At 39.8% G+C, this 18987-nt stretch overlaps 1 protein-coding gene across 4 annotated transcripts; it reads left to right on the top strand.

Annotated features, from left to right (window-relative positions):
* The first annotated feature begins 269 nt into the window (after positions 1 to 269).
* LOC140499513 (uncharacterized) lies at positions 270 to 17908 on the top strand. 4 transcript variants are annotated; one of them, XM_072601009.1, is made up of 6 exons: positions 270 to 822; positions 1567 to 1725; positions 5564 to 7339; positions 14685 to 14801; positions 16896 to 17003; positions 17673 to 17908. In XM_072601009.1, exons 2-6 carry the CDS (start codon positions 1575 to 1577, stop codon positions 17705 to 17707), a joined length of 2187 nt encoding a protein of 728 aa, XP_072457110.1. In that variant the 5' UTR covers positions 270 to 822; positions 1567 to 1574; the 3' UTR covers positions 17708 to 17908. The 4 variants fall into 4 exon arrangements, with proteins under 4 accessions (XP_072457110.1, XP_072457111.1, XP_072457113.1 ...); XM_072601010.1 differs by lacking the exon at positions 14685 to 14801; XM_072601011.1 differs by lacking the exon at positions 1567 to 1725 and having other exon boundaries at positions 482 to 822.
* Positions 17909 to 18987: the final 1079 nt, after the last annotated feature.

Raw genomic sequence — 18987 nt, 5'->3', positions numbered from 1 at the left:
GGAGATTTGAGAGAAGGAGGCCAAAGTCTCTTCCACCCCGCCGACTTTGCGATGCCAGAAAGCACTCCCCCAGCCCCACCCCAGGAGAATTTCTTCCTCTCCATTCAACCCAAATATACAGTCATTGCTTCCCCTGGGAAGTCGGAAGATTCGGCCTACACACTCCACAGCTGAGACGAGTCAACCTCAAGGTACTCATCTTCCAAACGCACCCAAAACACGCAAATTCAATTTCACAAACATTTATTACGCAATCCTCCCCACTAAGTAAGCAGCATTGTACCAAACAGCGAAGACCAGAACAAAAGATGAAGCCACCTCCTTCCCTGACCTCAAGATGCTCACAAGCCATTGGGATTGTTTCCCCAGGCAGCTGCACCTGAGGCCCGTAGATCCCGCCCCCGCAACAAGGGAGGCCCAGTCTGGTTCAAGAAGGGGCTGAGGTCACCTGAATGGTGAAAGGGAGGGGTTGGAGGAGGCGTGGGGCAGCCAGAGCCCCTGGGGGTGAGGGCTGCGCGCCCTGTCTGCTGCTCTCGGCCTGGGGTAGGCGGGGTGAGGAACAGGGCTGGAACCTGCTGGTTAGAAAAGAGGACCCGTCTGAGGAGCTGGAGCCGGGGCTGTTGGATCTCTGGGCTCCCACCACCTAGCAAGAGGCCTGGACAGTACAGAAAACCAGTGGAAGAGAAGTCTAGCTCCTAGCCTCAACTTCGGCCCACAGGGACGCACGAAGTGCTTCCTGTTGTCAGGGGGCTGCTCCTCTACCAAAGGGTTGCCAGGTTAGCAGCTCCCAGTTGGTCAAGCTCCATCTATCTCCTAAGCTAGGTAAGTCAAGAGAAAATTGCCTTTCCTTCAGCCCCCTTTTCAGGGCCTTCTACTGCCATCTGGGTAACAAGAATTGAGTTTGGAGTGGGGGGTCTCTTCGTCTATACCTCTAGAGGTCTTCTTGGCCACCCTCTGGAATTGGAGGTAGGATGAGTCAGGGTCTGGGCTGCCTGCCTGCAATCCTGAATTTTTCTGTAGCTCTCTCTCTCTGGTTTGAACGAGGTATATTCTTGGCTTTGGCCGGATGTTGGAAGGGTGAGGACTCTGGACCAAGAGATAGAGCCTGGTGCCCTGCCGCTGTCCTCACATGGACTCCTTAAGGCAATCATTGATAGTAGGGCCAAGAGTAAATGACTCGTTCTCAGCTTCAGAGGTCTATGGGTTGGAGACTGTTTTGCTCTACACTAAGGATCACTGAGTCACCACTGATGTGACTGTAGGGAAGGAAAATTAGGTAGGAATGAATGGTGAAGTTAGCATAATGTGACTAACATGACCCTGGGGAGCACATTTATCTGATCTCATATTTAGTCTAAATTGTGTCCTACTTGAAATGAAGTGCGGAGATTGGAGGAAAACACATGTGGTTCCAATTGGAGATGTAATTGGGAACAGATCAGCAAGGAAAGACAGGAAAGAATTGGGTATGTTGGAGGGAAGTAGGATGTCTTGGAGGAGAAGACAGTTCCTCAAAGTAGCAAATACCAAAATATTGGTCCTTATAATGACATAAATGTGTTTTAGTCCAGAAAATGAATGCTTCACCAGCTCCAGGAACTGGATCACGTTCTGAAGGCAACAATGCAAGACCTTTTTTTTACACTCAACCCACAGCACAACCCCCATTCCCAAATCCGTGGTACCTGAATCCTCTCTATAATCCTTATTGTGTGTCAGCAGCAGGTAAGGCCAATGACCACTATAACCTTATAAAACAGCTTTTTGAAGTGCATGCTTTTTAAATATTTCAGTAGACAAACATTTTCTACCTATTGGTCTACCTTTTCCTCTTGCCTCTTCTATTTGTTTTCCTCTTTTTACCTCCTCCCTTCTCTAGCTTCGTTCCCAGTTCTTTCTAAAGACTGTGGTGACTAACCTTAACTACAGCCTAGCTTAATAATACTCTAATTTAACTCCATTTAAAGCTTCCATCTAATGAAAATCTAAAGTTCTGCATCTGTGTGATCCTTTTGCTGTTTTACTTCTCACTGATCAGAGGAAAACATCAATGGAGATAAGTTGTCATACAAAGATAGTAGTTTGGAAACATTTTTAAAAGGGAAGATTGCATTTAGGGTGTCTGGATTTGGAGCACCAGCTGGCAATGATCCCAGAGAGGTGGAAAGCTAAAGAAGTTAAGATGGAGCCAAGCAGGACAGTGTTGGCCTTAATGGGGCACCACCCCAAGAAAAGTAGTATCTTTAGCCTTGCCATGGTGCTAGTTAGAGAAAATGGCATAAAATAGAATCTGTCTTTGTTTCCATCCCCTACCCCAAGATAGCGTTGCAGTGCGAGAGTGTGCTTCAACTAGTAGCTGCCTTTGTGCTCCAGCTGATCCTATGTTCCTTGAGAACTCGTTAACATTTCGCAGCTGTAATGGTTTTTTTTTTTTTATTTTAAAGCAGAAAAGTAAAAGAAAAAAAAATGAGGAAAATGCCGAATTTTAAAGGGAAAAAGTAACACAGAGGAAGGATCTGTGGGGAAGAAGGAGAAAATGTGAATAAGTGAAGCCTTTAACAGTGCCTATGAATTCAGGCCTCCTCCCCCTTCACCTTTTGTTTCTGCATGTGCTGTTTTGTGACCACCAGAGTACACACATAGGCTCCCTGAGAACATCTATCTAATTTCTTTCTTTGGCTATTAAATCAGGATGTTCTATCAAGAGCTAGAAAGGGCTTCTAGTCAAAGATCTTTTTAATGAAAGGAAACAGGTCCGTCAAAGTGAAGTGATTTGCCTGAGGTCACAGACGAAATCTGTCAGATCAAGGGAATATAATAGAACATTGTGTCAGAAGACTGCCAAAATCTGAAGCTGTTTTTTTTTTTCTTGTAGAAAAGATGGAGTGCAGTCTGGATGATAATATTATGGGTAGATTAACTTCTAAACAACCATAGCACTCAGAATATTGACCAATGTCAAACTGGAGGGAAATCTCTAAGAGTATGTTAATGACTTTTATTCTTTGCATTCTCTTAGTCAACAATTTCATTAGTGGCTTAGATTAAAAACCAGATTTCATATTTTTTTGGATGAGAAAGTTGAAAAGGAGAGCTAATGTCTTCTTTCACAGAAAATTCTCTTGGAATCTTAAATATTTTACAAAAATACAAGCTAAATCTAAGAAGTTTAAGTTTGTAAATGAGAAATTTCAATTTAGAGATAAATCTGATAAGTTTAATAGATAAATGTGTTAAGCTTAAATCTGATAAGCAGTGAGGTTATATTTCACTATGCAAATATAGAATGAAATAGTTGATTTAACAATAGGTGTCTTGGGTTGGTTAGGGAGCAGAAAAACTAGAGTTGTTGACTGTCCATAATGTGACGTAATGACCATAGTGTCTGTTACAAACTTTGACTAAATTAATAGACCTATAATCTCTAAAGCAATGATACTCTATGCTGACCAGAGCATATACAAAATATGTTCAGTCCCTATTACTGTATTATTAGAGCGACCCTGGTAGATTAGAAGTTGACCCCAAGTAGGCTTCCCATCTGAGAGAAGTTGGCCAGAATGGATAAGAAACATCTTGGGCTAAATTGAAGGAACTGGGGGATCTTTACCCTGGAAAAGGGAAGATTAAGGGATAGACAATAATAATAACCTTCAAATATTTGAAGGATTATCATGATGGGGGGGAAAAGTCTAGTTTTTCTACCTCTTTTCAGAAGGTAGAATCCAAGCCAATGAGTAACAGTCTTAGAGAAGCAACATTTGATTCAGCATGGGAAACTAATTATGAAAGTTACATATTTTTTTTAAAATGGAGTGCAGAATCCTCAGAGGTAGTAACTTCCTGGTCCCTGCAAACATTCAAGCACTCATCAACTTTAGGATCAGATGGCTGTAAAATCCCTTCCTGTAAGGTCCAAACATCTAATTTCACTTCCTTGTAGAATTTTAGAGCCATCAGGAAGTATACTTTTTCTTACTTTTTAAAAATATCTATTTATATCCTACAAGTCCCTGAATAGCCTTTGTTTGAGAAAATTTCAATTAAAAAAAAGTTAGTGTTCTACATGATAATTATGTTATAATATTAGTCACTAGAGTGGCAATTATAATCCTCTTTAACAATATGAGTTCAATTTTATGAATAATGGTCATGATGCAAGTCTACATGTTTTTCAGCCAGAATTTCCTTTTCAGAAAATTATCTACACAACTTGAATTAACATGATAATTCTTAATATTCTTTCAGTCCTAATGAGGTCTCCTTTTCTAAAGACTGTTAGAAAATTAACTCATAACTTTCTTCTAGTCTACAATGCAATATTCCTGCATCCCCTCTATTTTCTTACAGACACACTAACCAAATTTGCCTCAAGCCCAGGAATTCTTTGGACCCTGTCCCCTGGCCATCAATTGACATAGTCAGCTTGTCATTACAACCTCATTTGAAACCCTATTACGCCTGTGTAGGGGTGGAGCTGGGTGGTCAGAACTTAAATTATCCAGGTCTAAAGCCAATCCCTATCTCTAAAGGACATCCCTCCTCCTCCTTTTCTCCTACCAAGTAAACACCGATTACAATTCTTCAGTCACTTGTGAACAGACTAATAGTAAGTATTATGTATAGCCCACATATGGGCAGCTAAGTGTTGAAGTGGATAGATTGACAGGTCTAAAGGCTATCAGGAAGATGAATCTTCCTGGGTTCAAATCTGGCCTCAGATACTAGCTCTGTGACCTTGGGCAGGTTACTTAATTCTTTTGTCTCAGTTTATCCTCTTCTGTAAAATGAGCTGAAGACAGAAATGGCAAGCCAGGCCAATATCTTTGCCAAGAAAACTCCAAGTGGGGTCACAGAGTTGACACAACTGAAAAACAACTCAACTACATAGACCACATGTTCCTAGTCAATGAGTAGATTTACTGTGATAAAACCAAATGCCCAAATAGGGCACATCCCTTTCCTGTAATATACCAGGCCCATAAATCTAACTAAATGTAAGGAAAAATCATGGTCATCGTAGACCAGACTTAATTTAGGTTAAGGCTAAGAATTCACAACATTGTACACAGCAACAACAATGTTGTACAATGACCAACTTTGCTAGACTTAGCTGTTCTCAGCAGTATGATGATCTAAGACAGTTCCAAAAGACTTGTGATGGAAAATGCTAATGACATCCAGAGAAAGAACTATGGAGTCTGAATGCAGATCAAAGCATGCTATTTTTTTTTTCATGGTTTCTTCTCACTTTTGTTCTGATTCTTCTTTCACAATATCACTAAAGTGGAAATATGTTTAATATGATTATACATGTATAGTGTATATCAGATTGCACACTGTCTTGGGGAGGGAGAAGGAAAATTTGAAACCCAAAATCTTATAAAAGTGAATATTGAAAACTTTAAAAAGCTTCCAGCAATCAAGATATAAATTGCTTGACTGTTTTATATTTAGCATAGAATGACCTCTTATCAATAAATCAATTGACAAAAAAGAAAGAAACGACTAAGAACTCACTGTAAAAATTCACCTAAATGTTTTTCTTTTGTTTCTTCCATAGGGTTCAGAAATGGAAACCCCTACGTTCCATATTATTCCGTTGCTCTACATGAGTACCCTGGCTTTCTCATGCCACAAGCTCCTGTGCCAACCAGAGTGAACAGAAGGCCCTATTTCCATCCTCAACCTTCATATACTCTGTTCCAGCATGCTGCACATTTCTGTCATTACAGCAGCCCTGGGAAAAAAACAGAAACCAAAGAGACCCAGACTGATCCCCAACAGCCTGAAAGCAAGTTCAAAAAGCAAGTCCAAAAATTAGATTCCAATGGCTGCAATTCAGGTAGAATGACTAATGCTGCCTCTGAAAAAAAGACAACCATTTTATCTTCCCCAGTGCAAGAGAGAGAGGTTCATGGTAAGAGTCCTTCATCAACTACCATGTACAGAAACATTCCTTCAGGGAACTATGCCTTTGAAAAGGAAGAGATAAGAATAGAATATGGAGATGGTTCTCCAGCAATACAGCTCTGGAAATCCTTTAAAGAAACCATCCCTATTTATGATTTAACACATGGCAAAACAGCACCAGAAAACATAGTACAATGTGATTTGTTTCCACTTAGCTCTTGTGAGAGGATAGGGGTTCTGTATACCCCTCATAAGGGAGAAGAAATGCCAACCATAGAATGTTCAGAAGAAGACAAAGATAGTGCTATGTTGACCAAACAGTATCCTGAAGGTGTACAAGATAAAGAGGTCCAGATGCCAGGACCTAGCCTGGAAGGAAGTTTAGATAAAGACAAGGAGAGGGTAGCCACTCAGAAATTTTCGACTCCCCTACATACAGCAAACCAATGGCAACCTAATGAGCTGAATAGATCAGGTAAAAAGGTCCACTCAGTGGCAAGTCCAAGTCTGTCGGTGTTGACACCAAATAGGTCTACTCAGAAATTGAACCAGCAAGCAGAATCGGTTTGTTCTAGCATGGAGGCCATCAATGGCTCGAGTCAAGAACCCCCCAGCCCAAGTAGACAAAATGGGCAGACCAAGTTAAGAGATGGTTTTTGGAGCAATGAATTGGGTGAGTTCAATCCCACTCCCACCTGGCTGGCTCGCTTTGAGAAGATTGATGCAAGCATCCATCCCTTGCCTCAGAGAAAGAGCCCAAGTGTTAGCTCTGTGGAACCATCCTCCAGAAGTGAAGAGTCTTCCCTGGACAATGTGCCTATGACTGACCTTGTACTTGAGAAGAATATGTATGGCAAAAGCACAGAGGGCACTGGACAAGAGTCTGAGATCCAAGATGATTACTATAATGAGGAAGAGGAGGGAGTGATGATGGTAGGTGAAGTTGGTGGTATAGTTGACCGTGATACTAAAATGAACTCAAGTAGAAAGCTTAAAGAACATATCAAAAGAGGCAGGGAGCAGGAAGACCTATCTAGGTATCCCACCCAAAAAACCTGCTCTTTCAAGGAAAAGGAGAGTCTTTCTGATCCTGATTCTGAAGATTTGTGGGGAATAGAAGGTGAAGAGATTGATGGTGACAAGGACTTGGATGAGGCTGAATATATTTTTGAAGCAGTTGATCCAAGGGGAGATCTGACCCCTTCTAATGAGAACTTTTACCAAGAGATTGGTCATCGGGTAATCTGGAAGCCATCTCATACTACCGCATCTCCTCAGCTAATTGTTTGGCCTGTAAAAACCAAAGACAAATCTAAAAGTGGTGACTATGAAAGTATTCCCTTGTTTCATAAACTTAAGGACAGAGACTACTATGAAACTGCTTGTGGCGAGTTGCTGAAAAAACGAATGGTGGTCAAGAGAAAAGGTGAGCCATGTAGAATCTTGGAGAAATATTTTCAGAGTGTTTGACTTTGGGAATGCCTAGAACTACTTTTTAATGATGGTGGTACTATAGGGTGGGGAGTGGAAAGAGAAAATACATTAACATCTTTCACTTTAAAAAAATTTTTTAAAGGTTTTTCCATTCTCTTTTTTGGGTCTGTCAATAGGTTTGTGGACAGAACCATAACTAGAAGTTTTAGCACTCAGAACAACTCTGCCTTTAGCAAGTGGTCCTAACGAGAGCCCTCAAAAAAAACTTTCAAATTTATTCTATGAAATCAATGTGTGATGTAATCACAAATTCATTTAAGAGAAAAATGAGGTACTGCAGAAGTATAGGGAATATAGATTGTCAATAAGAAGAGACCTGATCAAAAACATGAGATCTGAGGTCTAGCAGGTGCAGCAGAAAGAACACCAGGTCTAGATTCAGGGAACTTGGATTCAAATCTCACCTCTTACTTTTCTATTATGATTTGTATATATTATTTACCATTTCTGGACTTCCATTTTCTCATCTCTAAAATGATGGGGCTAGACTAGACGGCCTTGCCAAGGTCTCTTCTAAATCTAATTCTGTGATCCCTTGCTTCAATAGAGAGACTGTGGGCTCCTTCCCACACTGCCTCTGGGAAGAAAAGTAGCAGCAGAGATTATCCTTCTCCTTCCAAGTTCACTCTCACACCTGAACCTTGTTTACATCTCTAAGGGCTAAGAAGAATTCCTCCTCCTCTCCTCTTAGCTAGAATCTGAATTTGTGCCCTTTATCTCCCTTCTCACTGGAGTAATTAGGTTTAATTGTGCTACCCTCTAAAGTGCTTCATCCTGGCCTGAGGTCCTACTGGTCCTGGGCTAGTTACTGTTCTGCCTGTAATCTAGATATGCAGTCAGCAAGCTTCTTTCATTTAAAATTTTTTTTTTTTTAAGTTTTCAACATTCATTTCCACAAGATTTTGAGTTCCAGATTTTCTCCCCATCTCTCCCCTCTGCCTATCCCAAGACAGCATGCGTTCTGATTACTCCTTCCCCCAATCTGCCCTCCCTTTTATCACACCCCCCTTCTCTTATCCCCATCTTCTCTATTTTGTTGTAGGGCAAGATTTCTGTACCCCATTACCTGTATATTTTATTTCCCAATTGCTTGTAAAAATAATCTTTAACATTTGTTTTTAAAACTTTGAGTTTCACTCTGTTTCCTTTCCTCCCTCCCCACCCATCCCCACTGAGAAGGCCAGCAATTCAATATATGTTATACATGCAAAATACTTCCACAAAAGTCATGTTGTGGAAAGACTTTATTTCCCTCCATTGTATCCTGCCCCCCATTTATTCTATTCTCTCTTTTTGACCCTATCCCTCCTCATGTGTTCTAATTACTTCTAATTACCCCTTTCTCCCATTTACCCTCCCTTCTATCATCCCCCCACATCTTGCTTATCCCCTTCTCCCCTACTTTCCTGTAGCGTAAGATGTTTTCATCACAAATTCAGTGTGCATGTTATTCCCTCCTTAAGCCAAATGTGATGAGAGTAAGGTTCACTTTTTTCCTTTCAGCTGCCTCCTCTTCCCTTCCATTGAAAAAGATTTTTCTTGCCTCTTTTTTGTGAGAGATAATTTGCCCCATTCTGTTTCTCTCTTTCTCCTCCCAATATTTTCCTCTTACCCCTTAATTTAATTTTTTTTAGATATCATCCCTTCCTATTCAACTCACCTTGTGTCCTCTGTCTATATGTATATAATCCCTCCAACAACCCTAATACTGAGAAAAGTCTCAAGAGTTACAAATATGATCTTTCCATGTAGGAATGTAAACAATTCAACTTTAGTAAGTCCCTTATGATTTCTCTTTCCTGTTTACCTTTTCATGCTTTTCTTGATTCTTGTGTTTGAAAGTCAAATTTTCCAGTCAGCTCTGGTCTTTTCATCAAGAATGCTTGAAAGTCCTCTATTTTATCAAATAACCATTCTTCCCCTGAAGTATTATCCTCAGTTTTGCTGGGTAGGTGATTCTAGCTCCTCTGACTTCTGGAATATCATATTGCAAGACCTTCAATCCCGTAATGTAGAAGCTGCTAGATCTTGTGTTATCCTATTGTATTTCTATAGTACTCAAATTGTTTCTTTCTGGCTGCTTGCAATATTTTCTCCTTGATCTGGGAGCTCTGAAATTTGGCTACAATATTCCTAGAGTTTTCCTTTGGGGATCTCTTTCAGAAGGTGATCCATTGATTCTTTCAATATTTATTTTACCCTCATGTTCTATAGTATCAGGGCAATTTTCCTTGATAATTTCTTGAAAGATGATGTCTAGGCTCTTTTTTTGATCATGGCTTTTCAGGTAGTCCCATAATTTTTAAATTGTCTCTCTTGGATGTATTTTCCAGGTCAGTTGTTTTTTCCAGTGAGATATTTCATATTGTCTGATCTTTTCATTCCTTTGGTTGTGTATTATAATTTCTTGATTTTTTTTCATAAAGTCATTAGCTTCCATCTGCTCCATTCTAATCTTTAAGGAATTATTTTCTTCAGTGAGCTTTTGGACCTCCTTTTCCATCTGGCCAATTCTGCTTTTTAGGGTATTCTTCTCCTCATTGGCTTTTTGGATCTCTTTTGTCATTTGGGTTGGTCTATTTTTTAAAGTATTATTTTCTTCATTTTTTGGGTCTCCTTTGACTTGTTTTTCATGATTTTATTGCATCACTCTCATTTCTCTTCCTAATTTTTGCTCTACTTCTTTCACTTGGTTTTCAAAATCCTTTTGGAGTTCTTCCTTGGCCAGAGACCAATTCATATTTTTCTTGAAGGCTTTGGATAGAGGAGCTTTGACTTTGTTATTTTCTGTTTGCATGTTTTGGTCTTCCTTGTCACCTAAGTAAGATTCTATAGTCTGATTCTTTTTCTGGTTTTTCTCATTTCCCCAGCCATTTACTTGACTTCTGAGCTCTTTGTCAAGGTAATTTCTTTGCTTTCGGTGAGGGTAAGGGGTATACTATCAGCCACTCAATTTCCCCCACAATCTGTGGGCCTAGAGCTCCAGAAAATGTGGCTGCAGCTGCTTCTGCTATTGCTGTGGCTGTCAAGGGTTCTTCCACCCCCTCCCACTCTGCTGCCTTAGGGCAGCACTCTACTCTCACACAGGTCCCACAACTTTTTTTCCACTGACCTTCCAATTTGTCCTCAAAGTTTTAGAGTCATGAAGTTTGGAAACAGTCACAGGTGTGAAAGATTCAGTAGCCCCAAGGCCTGCTCAGGTCCCTTCTATGCTGGCAGGGTCCATGCTGGGGTGCACTTTGCTCCCAGCGTGACACAATAGACACTTCCCAGCAACCTTCCAGGATGTCTTGGGCTGGAGATTTGCTTCACTCCATCATTCTGTGGGTTCTGCAGCTCCAGAATTTTAGAGTCATTTTTTTTTACAGGTATTTGACTGAGCTTGGGGGGAAGTGCTCTAAAAAGTCTGTACTGTTACTCTACTATCTTTACTTGACTATCTTGGCCCTACCAAGAAGTAAGCTTCGTAAGTATATTTGACTGGCTTTTTCTGTGAAAGTGTGGAATAGGGGTAAAGGATAAGTATCTCTGTCCTCTAGGACAGTTCACCACATACAGGGGAGATTAACATAGCTTGGGGAGTGTTAAAAGAAGGCAGGCTGAGGCAGGTGAGAACTGAAAGATGACTTGGAAGATGTGCCAGACCAAGAAGGAAGGGAATATGATGAGTAGACGTATTCAAGTTTGACCATGGCATTTGGGGGAGAATGGCATATAGAATGTGATGGTGACAGTCTTCAGTTGGATAAGTAGAGTGAAGCCAGATTGAGGAGGCTTTTGAAAGTTGAGAGGAAGTTAAGATTTTATCCTGTAGGTGAGTCATCCACTGAGAATTATCAGACTATATAAATAACTTTAAGTTCGGTGTTTTCTTCCTTGTTCCACCCTTTCCTCCTAACTTTGTGATTGGCACCTTTTCTCTGACTTGTCTGAGATGTGGAGAGCTCTAGTAACTTGTCCAGGGTCATACAGCCAGTATGTGTCACAAGCAAGAATTGAGCCTATGCCAATAATGCCTCTCAGTGTTTGCTCATGTTCTGTATGCTGTCATTTAATTTTTCTTAACCCTAGGAGACAGATGGTGCATGTGTTATTTCTACTCTTATAAAATAAGGAAAGGTACTTGCTTAAGGTCACACAGATGATAGAAAACTGAGACCTGAAGTCCAGTGGCAGTGGACTAGAGCCATGAGAACTGAAGTAACACCACATCCTACTGCTTCCTATGTTTTAGGAAAATTAATATGTTGGGATCCTAAGACTGCCTGGAGAAGAAACGAGGAAGTAGAAAGATCAGTTAAGAAGCTGTTGAGGGTCTCCAATTAAGGAAATCATCTCTCTCTCCCTCTACTTCCCCCTTTCCTTCCCCCCCCCCCCCACCTTGTAGAGCTAAGGTGATGCTGATGAATTTGGGATCTGCATTGGTTAAGGGATTTACCTCTTTGGGAATTCCCTGTACCAAAGAATGATGAATGCAGTCTTTCTCCCTTGTCTTTCCCCCCCTCCACCCCCAAATGCTGTTGAAGTCATCTAGATGAATCATGATGAGGGTGCTACAACTGGAGTGCTACTGGGAAGAGAAGGGGAAGCATTAGAGATGTGTAATAAAACAATAGATAGGACTTGGTAACTATCTTCTTTATATAAAGATAAATGAAGGATTGAACTCAGGTAGTAGAGGGTAATGGTAATATCGGTGATAGAAATAGTACCTTTTTAGCCTTATTTTTGCATTGTTCTGTTCACTTCCAATCAAACTAAACTTGCTACCTTCAATCCTTATCTGGACTCTGCCTAGAGACAGCTAGTTAGTTGATGCAAAGGTTAGATGCTGGACTTGAAGTCAGGAAGATCTGAGTTCAGATTCTCAGATACCAGCTGTCTAACCCTAGGCAAGTAACTTAACCTACCTGAAGCTCAGTTTCCTCATCTGTAAAGTGGAGATAATAATAGTATTCACCTCACAGGGTTGTTATGAGGACTAAGTGAGTACATCAGTAAAATGTTTTATCGACATTAAAGTATTCTATAAAGGCTAGCTATTGTTTCTCTGCCATTGATTTTATTCTAACTCCATACATTTCCACAAGCCAACTTCTATACTTAGAATGCACGCCTACTTTATCATAGCTTCTTAAAATCCTCATATTTCAAACTGTAGTTCAAGTACCATCTCTTCCACAAAGCTTTTCATTATTATTCCCTTCCCAATTAAAAAAAATCCCTTAAACATTTTTCTAGAGTAATTTGTGTATCTATCACTCTCTCCCCTGCCCATCACATGCTACTTTGTAGATATCCCTGTGGATAGAGCACTGGACCTGGAGTCAAGAACACTTGAGGTCAAATTTAATATCAGATCTCAGATGCTGTGTGACTCTAGGCAGGTCACCTATTTGCCTCAGTTTTCTCAACTGTAAAATGAGGATAATAAGACAGCAATTAGCTCTCAGGGTTGTTTAAGGATCAAATGATATCTCAAAAAATATTTCACACAGTGCCTGATATGTAGTAGATGCTAAATAAATTCTCATTCACAGCTCTTTCTGTCAGCCTGTGTGCCCAATCTCCCCTTGTAGACCATAAGTACCATATTTGAACTCGTCTCCCTGATATCAGGCCCAGTGCTCTGTCCACTGGAATATCTACAAAGTAGAATGTGATGGGGGGAAAAGTAATAGATACACAAGACTTGGTAGTCTGAAGACTTTGGGGAATGTGAGGAAAGGACAAACCTTGGAAAAAAGAAGTATTTTTAAAGAAAGAAGGGGTGGTCCCAATGATCCCAAACACAGCAAAGATCTGCTAAAGAGTGGAAACTGGTAAAACTTCTGAATTTTCACTATATTCTCTGAGTACCAGATAGAGGACTCAAGTAAGACTGAAAGAAGAGAGCATGAGGGTAGAGAAATGGAAACTGTATGAAGAATCAAAATAATATATTATTTGGAATCAAGTGGATATGATAAATTTTGAGGTAGATGAGGAAACTTTTCAGATTGAAATTTTTTTTTTTTTTAAAGCATAACCGTAATTTCCTGAGGTGAGTAATTCTGTGGTAATCTGCCTTTACCATTAAAGTAAGAGGTAACAGAAAACTATAGATATGAGAAAATAAGACAGTAGGACAACAGTAGAAAAGTTTTGGAATGTGCCTGAAAAGAGTATACAATGAATCCCAAAATGAAGAAAGCTAAGTAACAAGGACCTAGTTGGATGGGAAGTTCTGGTGATCCAGGTGTTTCTATGGTGGTCTTCTGGGTCCTGGGATTATAAAAAAGAATAGTCAGTTTAGGGATTCCCAGGGTTAAGAATGTGGTATTAAGTTGAGTGACCTACCCCCCCCCCCCCCCCCGCCCAAAGCATGGCGTAGTGAATAAGGCACTGGACTTGGAGTCAGGATAAAATCCCACCTTTGCCACTTGTTATCTGTAACACTGTGAGCAATTCACTTAATCTCTCTACATTTCAGTTTGCTTGTCCGTTAAGGGGCTTAGATTTAATAATCTTTAAGGTCCACCTATAAAAATCTATACTCAGAACGCAGTACTGAGCCCAGGAATTTGGTGATCTGACCAAAACAAAGATAACAGCAGAATAAAGGGAAGAATCTAGGTCACCTGACTGCAGTACTATATCCATGATCATGTTGCCTGCATTTTAATAGTGCAATGGCTTTTTGTAAAATTCTTCCCAAAAGAAAAACCCAACTCTAACTGTATCAGATATACCTGGTGCATAGGGAAGAAATATTCCCTGTATCATGCAAGAAACAGTGTCCATGTTTATCTAGACACTAAAATATAATCCTCGGAAAGACAATTATCCTCTCTAGATGTCTCTTACTTCAACATAAAGTCAGAATATCACAGAACTGGCAATAAATATTTACCAGCCTGGAGGCAGGGGTCTGCATCAAGACTTCTCAAGTTCTTTTCTGGCTACAAGCTATCCTCCTATTCTGAAGTTTTTAGGGAAAGTGTAGGCTACAAAAGTTTTTCTTTATTTAAAAAAAAAAAAAGAGGCTTATAGAAGCTTAAATGTCAACAAAGTTTCATCACTGTAGCACCCCCTCAGCAAGCGGCACAGTGGAGGAATAACCTCTCTTCTTTATACTATCCACCACTTCTTTCAGGAACTTTCCAAAATATTTAGGAACCAGGAAAAAGTATGTGTTCGTACAAGTCAACTGGCTGTTAAAACTATCTTGGGACATTTAAACATGTGCACCTTTCTTGTTTCTAGTACCATATTGAAATTTCTACCATCCTAATTAGGTAGACTACAAAAGGAGGACTTGATGGTGGCAGGAGATGATTTCTGGGTTAAAAGTGGTGCTAAACCCAAATTCATCAGTCAGAATATGTCCTCTACAGTCAGGAGCAAGGAACAAGGTATGTGTTTTTTGAATTCTCCCCACACACTTTTGTTGGAATTAATTTCTTGAAAAAAAAAAAACAACTAAGTATTCATATAGGGCTTTAAGAGTTACAAAAGTTTACAAAGCACTTTACAAATACCTAGTTTAATCCTCACAATAAACCTGTAAGGCAGATACTATTATCCCTATTTTATAGATGAGGAAACTGAGTCTGAGAGGTTGTGACTTAGGGCCAGGACAACCCAGTGAGTGCCTGAATTAGGATTTGAAATTGTCTCCCTGACACTAAATCTAGCCCTCTACCCACTGTACCACTTAGCTGGATCAACAAGCCAGAAATAGTTTTATGTTAAGTGGACAGAAATATAGTGCAGAAATAGGCATACTGTCATGAGATCCAAATCCAGCTCTTGGCCTTTAAAAAAAAAAAATCTTAGGTACTGCAAGCTAAGGATGGTTTTTAATATTTTGAAATGCTATATACATATGTGTGTAGACACACACACACACACACACACACACACACACACACACACACACACACACACACACACACACACACATAGACATACACATATATAAAAACACCATTCTTAGCTCACAGACTATACAGAAGCAGGAAGGCCAAATTTTGCCTTTCCCATGTCTAATAGAAAGAACTCTGGATTTAAAGTTGGGAGATCTGAACTGAAAATCCCAGTTTTGCCACTTTCTAGCTTTGTGATTTGAGACAAATGTCTTCCTTTTTTTTGAAGCCTGGGTTTGTTCATCCTAAAAATTGAGGTTGTGATCAAATAATGCCTAAGGACCTTCCCTAGGGACAGGTTTATGACCCCTTTAGTTGATGTGACAACTCTATGTTATTGTGGTATGGGAATGTTTCCATAGTCTTCTAATACTGGCAGTTTTGAGGGGGTCTGGTGTTTATATAATCTTGTTTCCAAATTATCTTACAGTTAAACAGATTAACTTAGTACAAACCATCTGAATACTATTTAACTCTTTCCCTGCCTCTCATCTGAATAGGTTTTTAAATTAAAGTATCCTTGGTAATCTATTATTACGGCTTTTTATTTTTGCCTTAGAAACTCAAACTGATTAAAGATGTTAGTTTCCAGCAGAATAGAGCCAGATAAATAATGACACTGATGTGGCACTTAGTGCTTACAGTTCAATTTAGGTACAATCTCATTTGTTTCTTCAGGAACCATCAGAACTAGTTAGAGAAAGGTGTCAACTCCATCCGAGAGGTAACAAAAGTAAAGCTAAGAGATTCAATGACTTGTCCAATGTTACACATTTAGATAGAGCCTTGTCTAGATCAAAGGGCTAGGTGTAATACTTTGAGTCTGATTGGGGTTAGATTGGGTTAAGTTTTTCCAAATTCTCTTTGGACAGGTAAGCTGAAATGGATATGAAAATTCTAGTTGACCTGCTTCCATCCTATTTTTCCCTTCCATCCTTATATATCATGTAGATTAATGTGGGAGAGACTCAAGTATCGAAGGGAAAATCTTCCACCCAACCTAACTTTTCCTTTAATGAGACCTGAAAAATAATATTTTCTCCCTCTCCCTCCCCCTCCCCTTCCCTCTCTTCCTGGCCTAGACAGAAAGAGGATCTTTAAGACAAATGAAAACAGCCAAAGGGAAGGGAATAAGCATGTATATAGTGCCTACTGTGTGCTAAGTGCTTTTGCAAATATTATTACAAGCCCAAGAGGTAGGTGATTATTATCCCCATTTTAAAAATTGAGGCAAACAGAGGTTAAGTGACTTGTCCAGGGTCAGAGATTTTAAGTGTATTGGGATGGACAGACATCAACTCAGGTTCTTCTAACTTCAGGCTCAGTGCTCTATAGAGCCTACCTGTCTAATAACATAGAAATATGTTAATGTTCTTTCTTTATATCTAACCATATGGGATGATACAGTGGATAGAGTGTTGGCCCTGGAGTTAAGAGAACCTGAATTCAAATTCAGCCTCAGACACTTACTAGCTGTGTGACACTGGGCGAGTCATTTAACTCAGATTGCCTCAAAAAAAAAAAAAAAGAAGAAGATTGTTATGTATCGGCAGAGGTTTAATACATGACTCCTTCCTTCAGTCAAATTGGACAGGCCAAAAAGGAAGATGCTTCGTAAACACAAGGACATGAAACCTGAAACAGAAGCTATAGAAGTATGGACAGTACCGAAACGCAGCATACCCAGAGGTAGGTAGGAACTATGTAGCTTGTGTAGAAAGCAAATCTGTTGGGATATAATAGTTTGGTCTTGGGATTCTTCTGGCTTTGAGCTCTCAGCTAAAATCTAATCTCTATAAAAACTTGGGAACTGAAGTTTTATGAGGAAATCTTTCAATGGGAAGATTCTTTAATGGAATAAGCAGGAGTATAGATAGGACCCAGCTTATGTTCCTGAAGATAAAGTTGGTGCTTGTGTATTTCTTTTTTCCTCTGTAGGATCCATAAAATTGTAGGCTAACTGTGTGTCTTATACGTTAAGCAAACTTTTTATAGGCAGGCCTAGGAATCTGATGCATCTTTCCCTGCTTTGGAAAACATATTCAAAGGCCCAGCTTAGAAGTTGGGCTGCTGGGAGGATCTTATCTTCTGGTACGGTCCCAACTGTGTGAGGAGACTCCCTGTTGACAAATGTTTACACTAATACCGGCAACCCCTGGGTTGGGGGTGGGAGAGGGAGAAAGAAAAAGGAGTACACAAGAAACTAAAACTGCAGCTTATAGAACTATTAAACATTTTTTTAAAAGTTGTAAAATTATATAATAAGTGGGACCCAAGGATGAATTTAACATTTGTCTTAGACTATTTGTGTAGTGGAAAAGCAACTTTTTAAAGACTTATTTGTGCAATTCTTTATAGGATACGGATTGAGGAAATCCAGCTACAGGAAATAATATTTTCCAACTAGGGACAACTGATGACAAGTACATGGAGCCTGGCTATTTTTACTTTGACTTGTATTAGAGTTAATAGAGATTACATACTTTCATAACAGGGGGAAAGATAGTCTTATATAATGCCATGTAATCTATTGAACAAAATCTGGCCCTTCAGACTATGAATGATATAATAACAAATAAACAAAATTGCATAAATGTGTGGCTCTCACTTTTTCTGTGTGTGTGTGTGTGTATGTGTGTGTGTGTGTGTGTGTGTGTGTGTGTGTGTGTGTGTGTGTGTGTGTGTGTGTGTGAAGAGGGGGAGGATGCCACTGAATAAATTTCTGAAAATTATAAAGAAAAAGTTGGATACTTATCAACTCAGGGATTTCTCTTTTAATTTTTTATGTCTACCATCTGAGGACTTTATTCTTCCCTTTTTTGAGTGAAAGGGGAGGAATAGATGGATTTTTTTCAGTAGATGCCTGAGAAATGGAGGTAAGCTGATAATAAGTAGTTGAAACACTTTCTTTATCACCATTCCTTTGTGGTCTTTGTCCTCTGTTCCTATGATATGACTTCAATAATGGTCACTTTAACCAGACACTACTTGCATATTAGGTACTGTTAGGCATGTTAGGGCAGCTAGGTGGTGCAGTGGATAGAGCACCAGTGCAGGAATCAGGAGGACCTGAGTTCAAATCTCACCTCAGACACTTGACACTCACTAGCTGTGTGATCTTGGGCAAGTCACTTAACCCCAATTGCCTCATCCTGGGTCATCTCCAGTCATCCTGATGAATATCTGGTCACTGGATTGAGATGGCTCTGGAGGAGAAGTGAGGCTGGTGACCTGCACAGCCCTCCCTCACTCAAAACAAAGTCAAGTGCAAGTCAGGTCATCATTTCTCTGACGGCATGGTCTTCTTTGGCAATGAAGGATGAACACACTTGCATATTATATAAGAACGCTGACTGATAAAGCTGCTTCTTCCTTTTCTTTCTTCCTCCTTACTTATTCTTCCTTCTTCTTGAAATAAAACATGTATATTTCCATAGGGAGCCATCTGATTCCTGGGTTGGGATGCTTGGGCATTATTCAAACAATTTGTGTTTGGGATGATCTAGAAAGCCATAGTAGTAGTATTGAAGTTGTGTGTTCGATTTTTAAAAGGTCCAGGACCCATCTCCTGGGAGACGTATACCATTCTATAAGGAGACAGGAAGACATTGAAAGGCTCCCCTTAGGTAGAGAACAACAGAACTCGTATGTAAAAGAAAACACCTAGACCTTA

The sequence above is a fragment of the Notamacropus eugenii genome, chromosome 4 (assembly GCF_028372415.1).
Source record: "Notamacropus eugenii isolate mMacEug1 chromosome 4, mMacEug1.pri_v2, whole genome shotgun sequence".
In the NCBI taxonomy this organism is placed as follows: Eukaryota; Metazoa; Chordata; class Mammalia; order Diprotodontia; family Macropodidae; genus Notamacropus; species Notamacropus eugenii.
The sequence above is the reverse complement of the archived record's forward strand: the minus strand, read 5'-3'. Positions and strand labels throughout refer to the sequence as shown.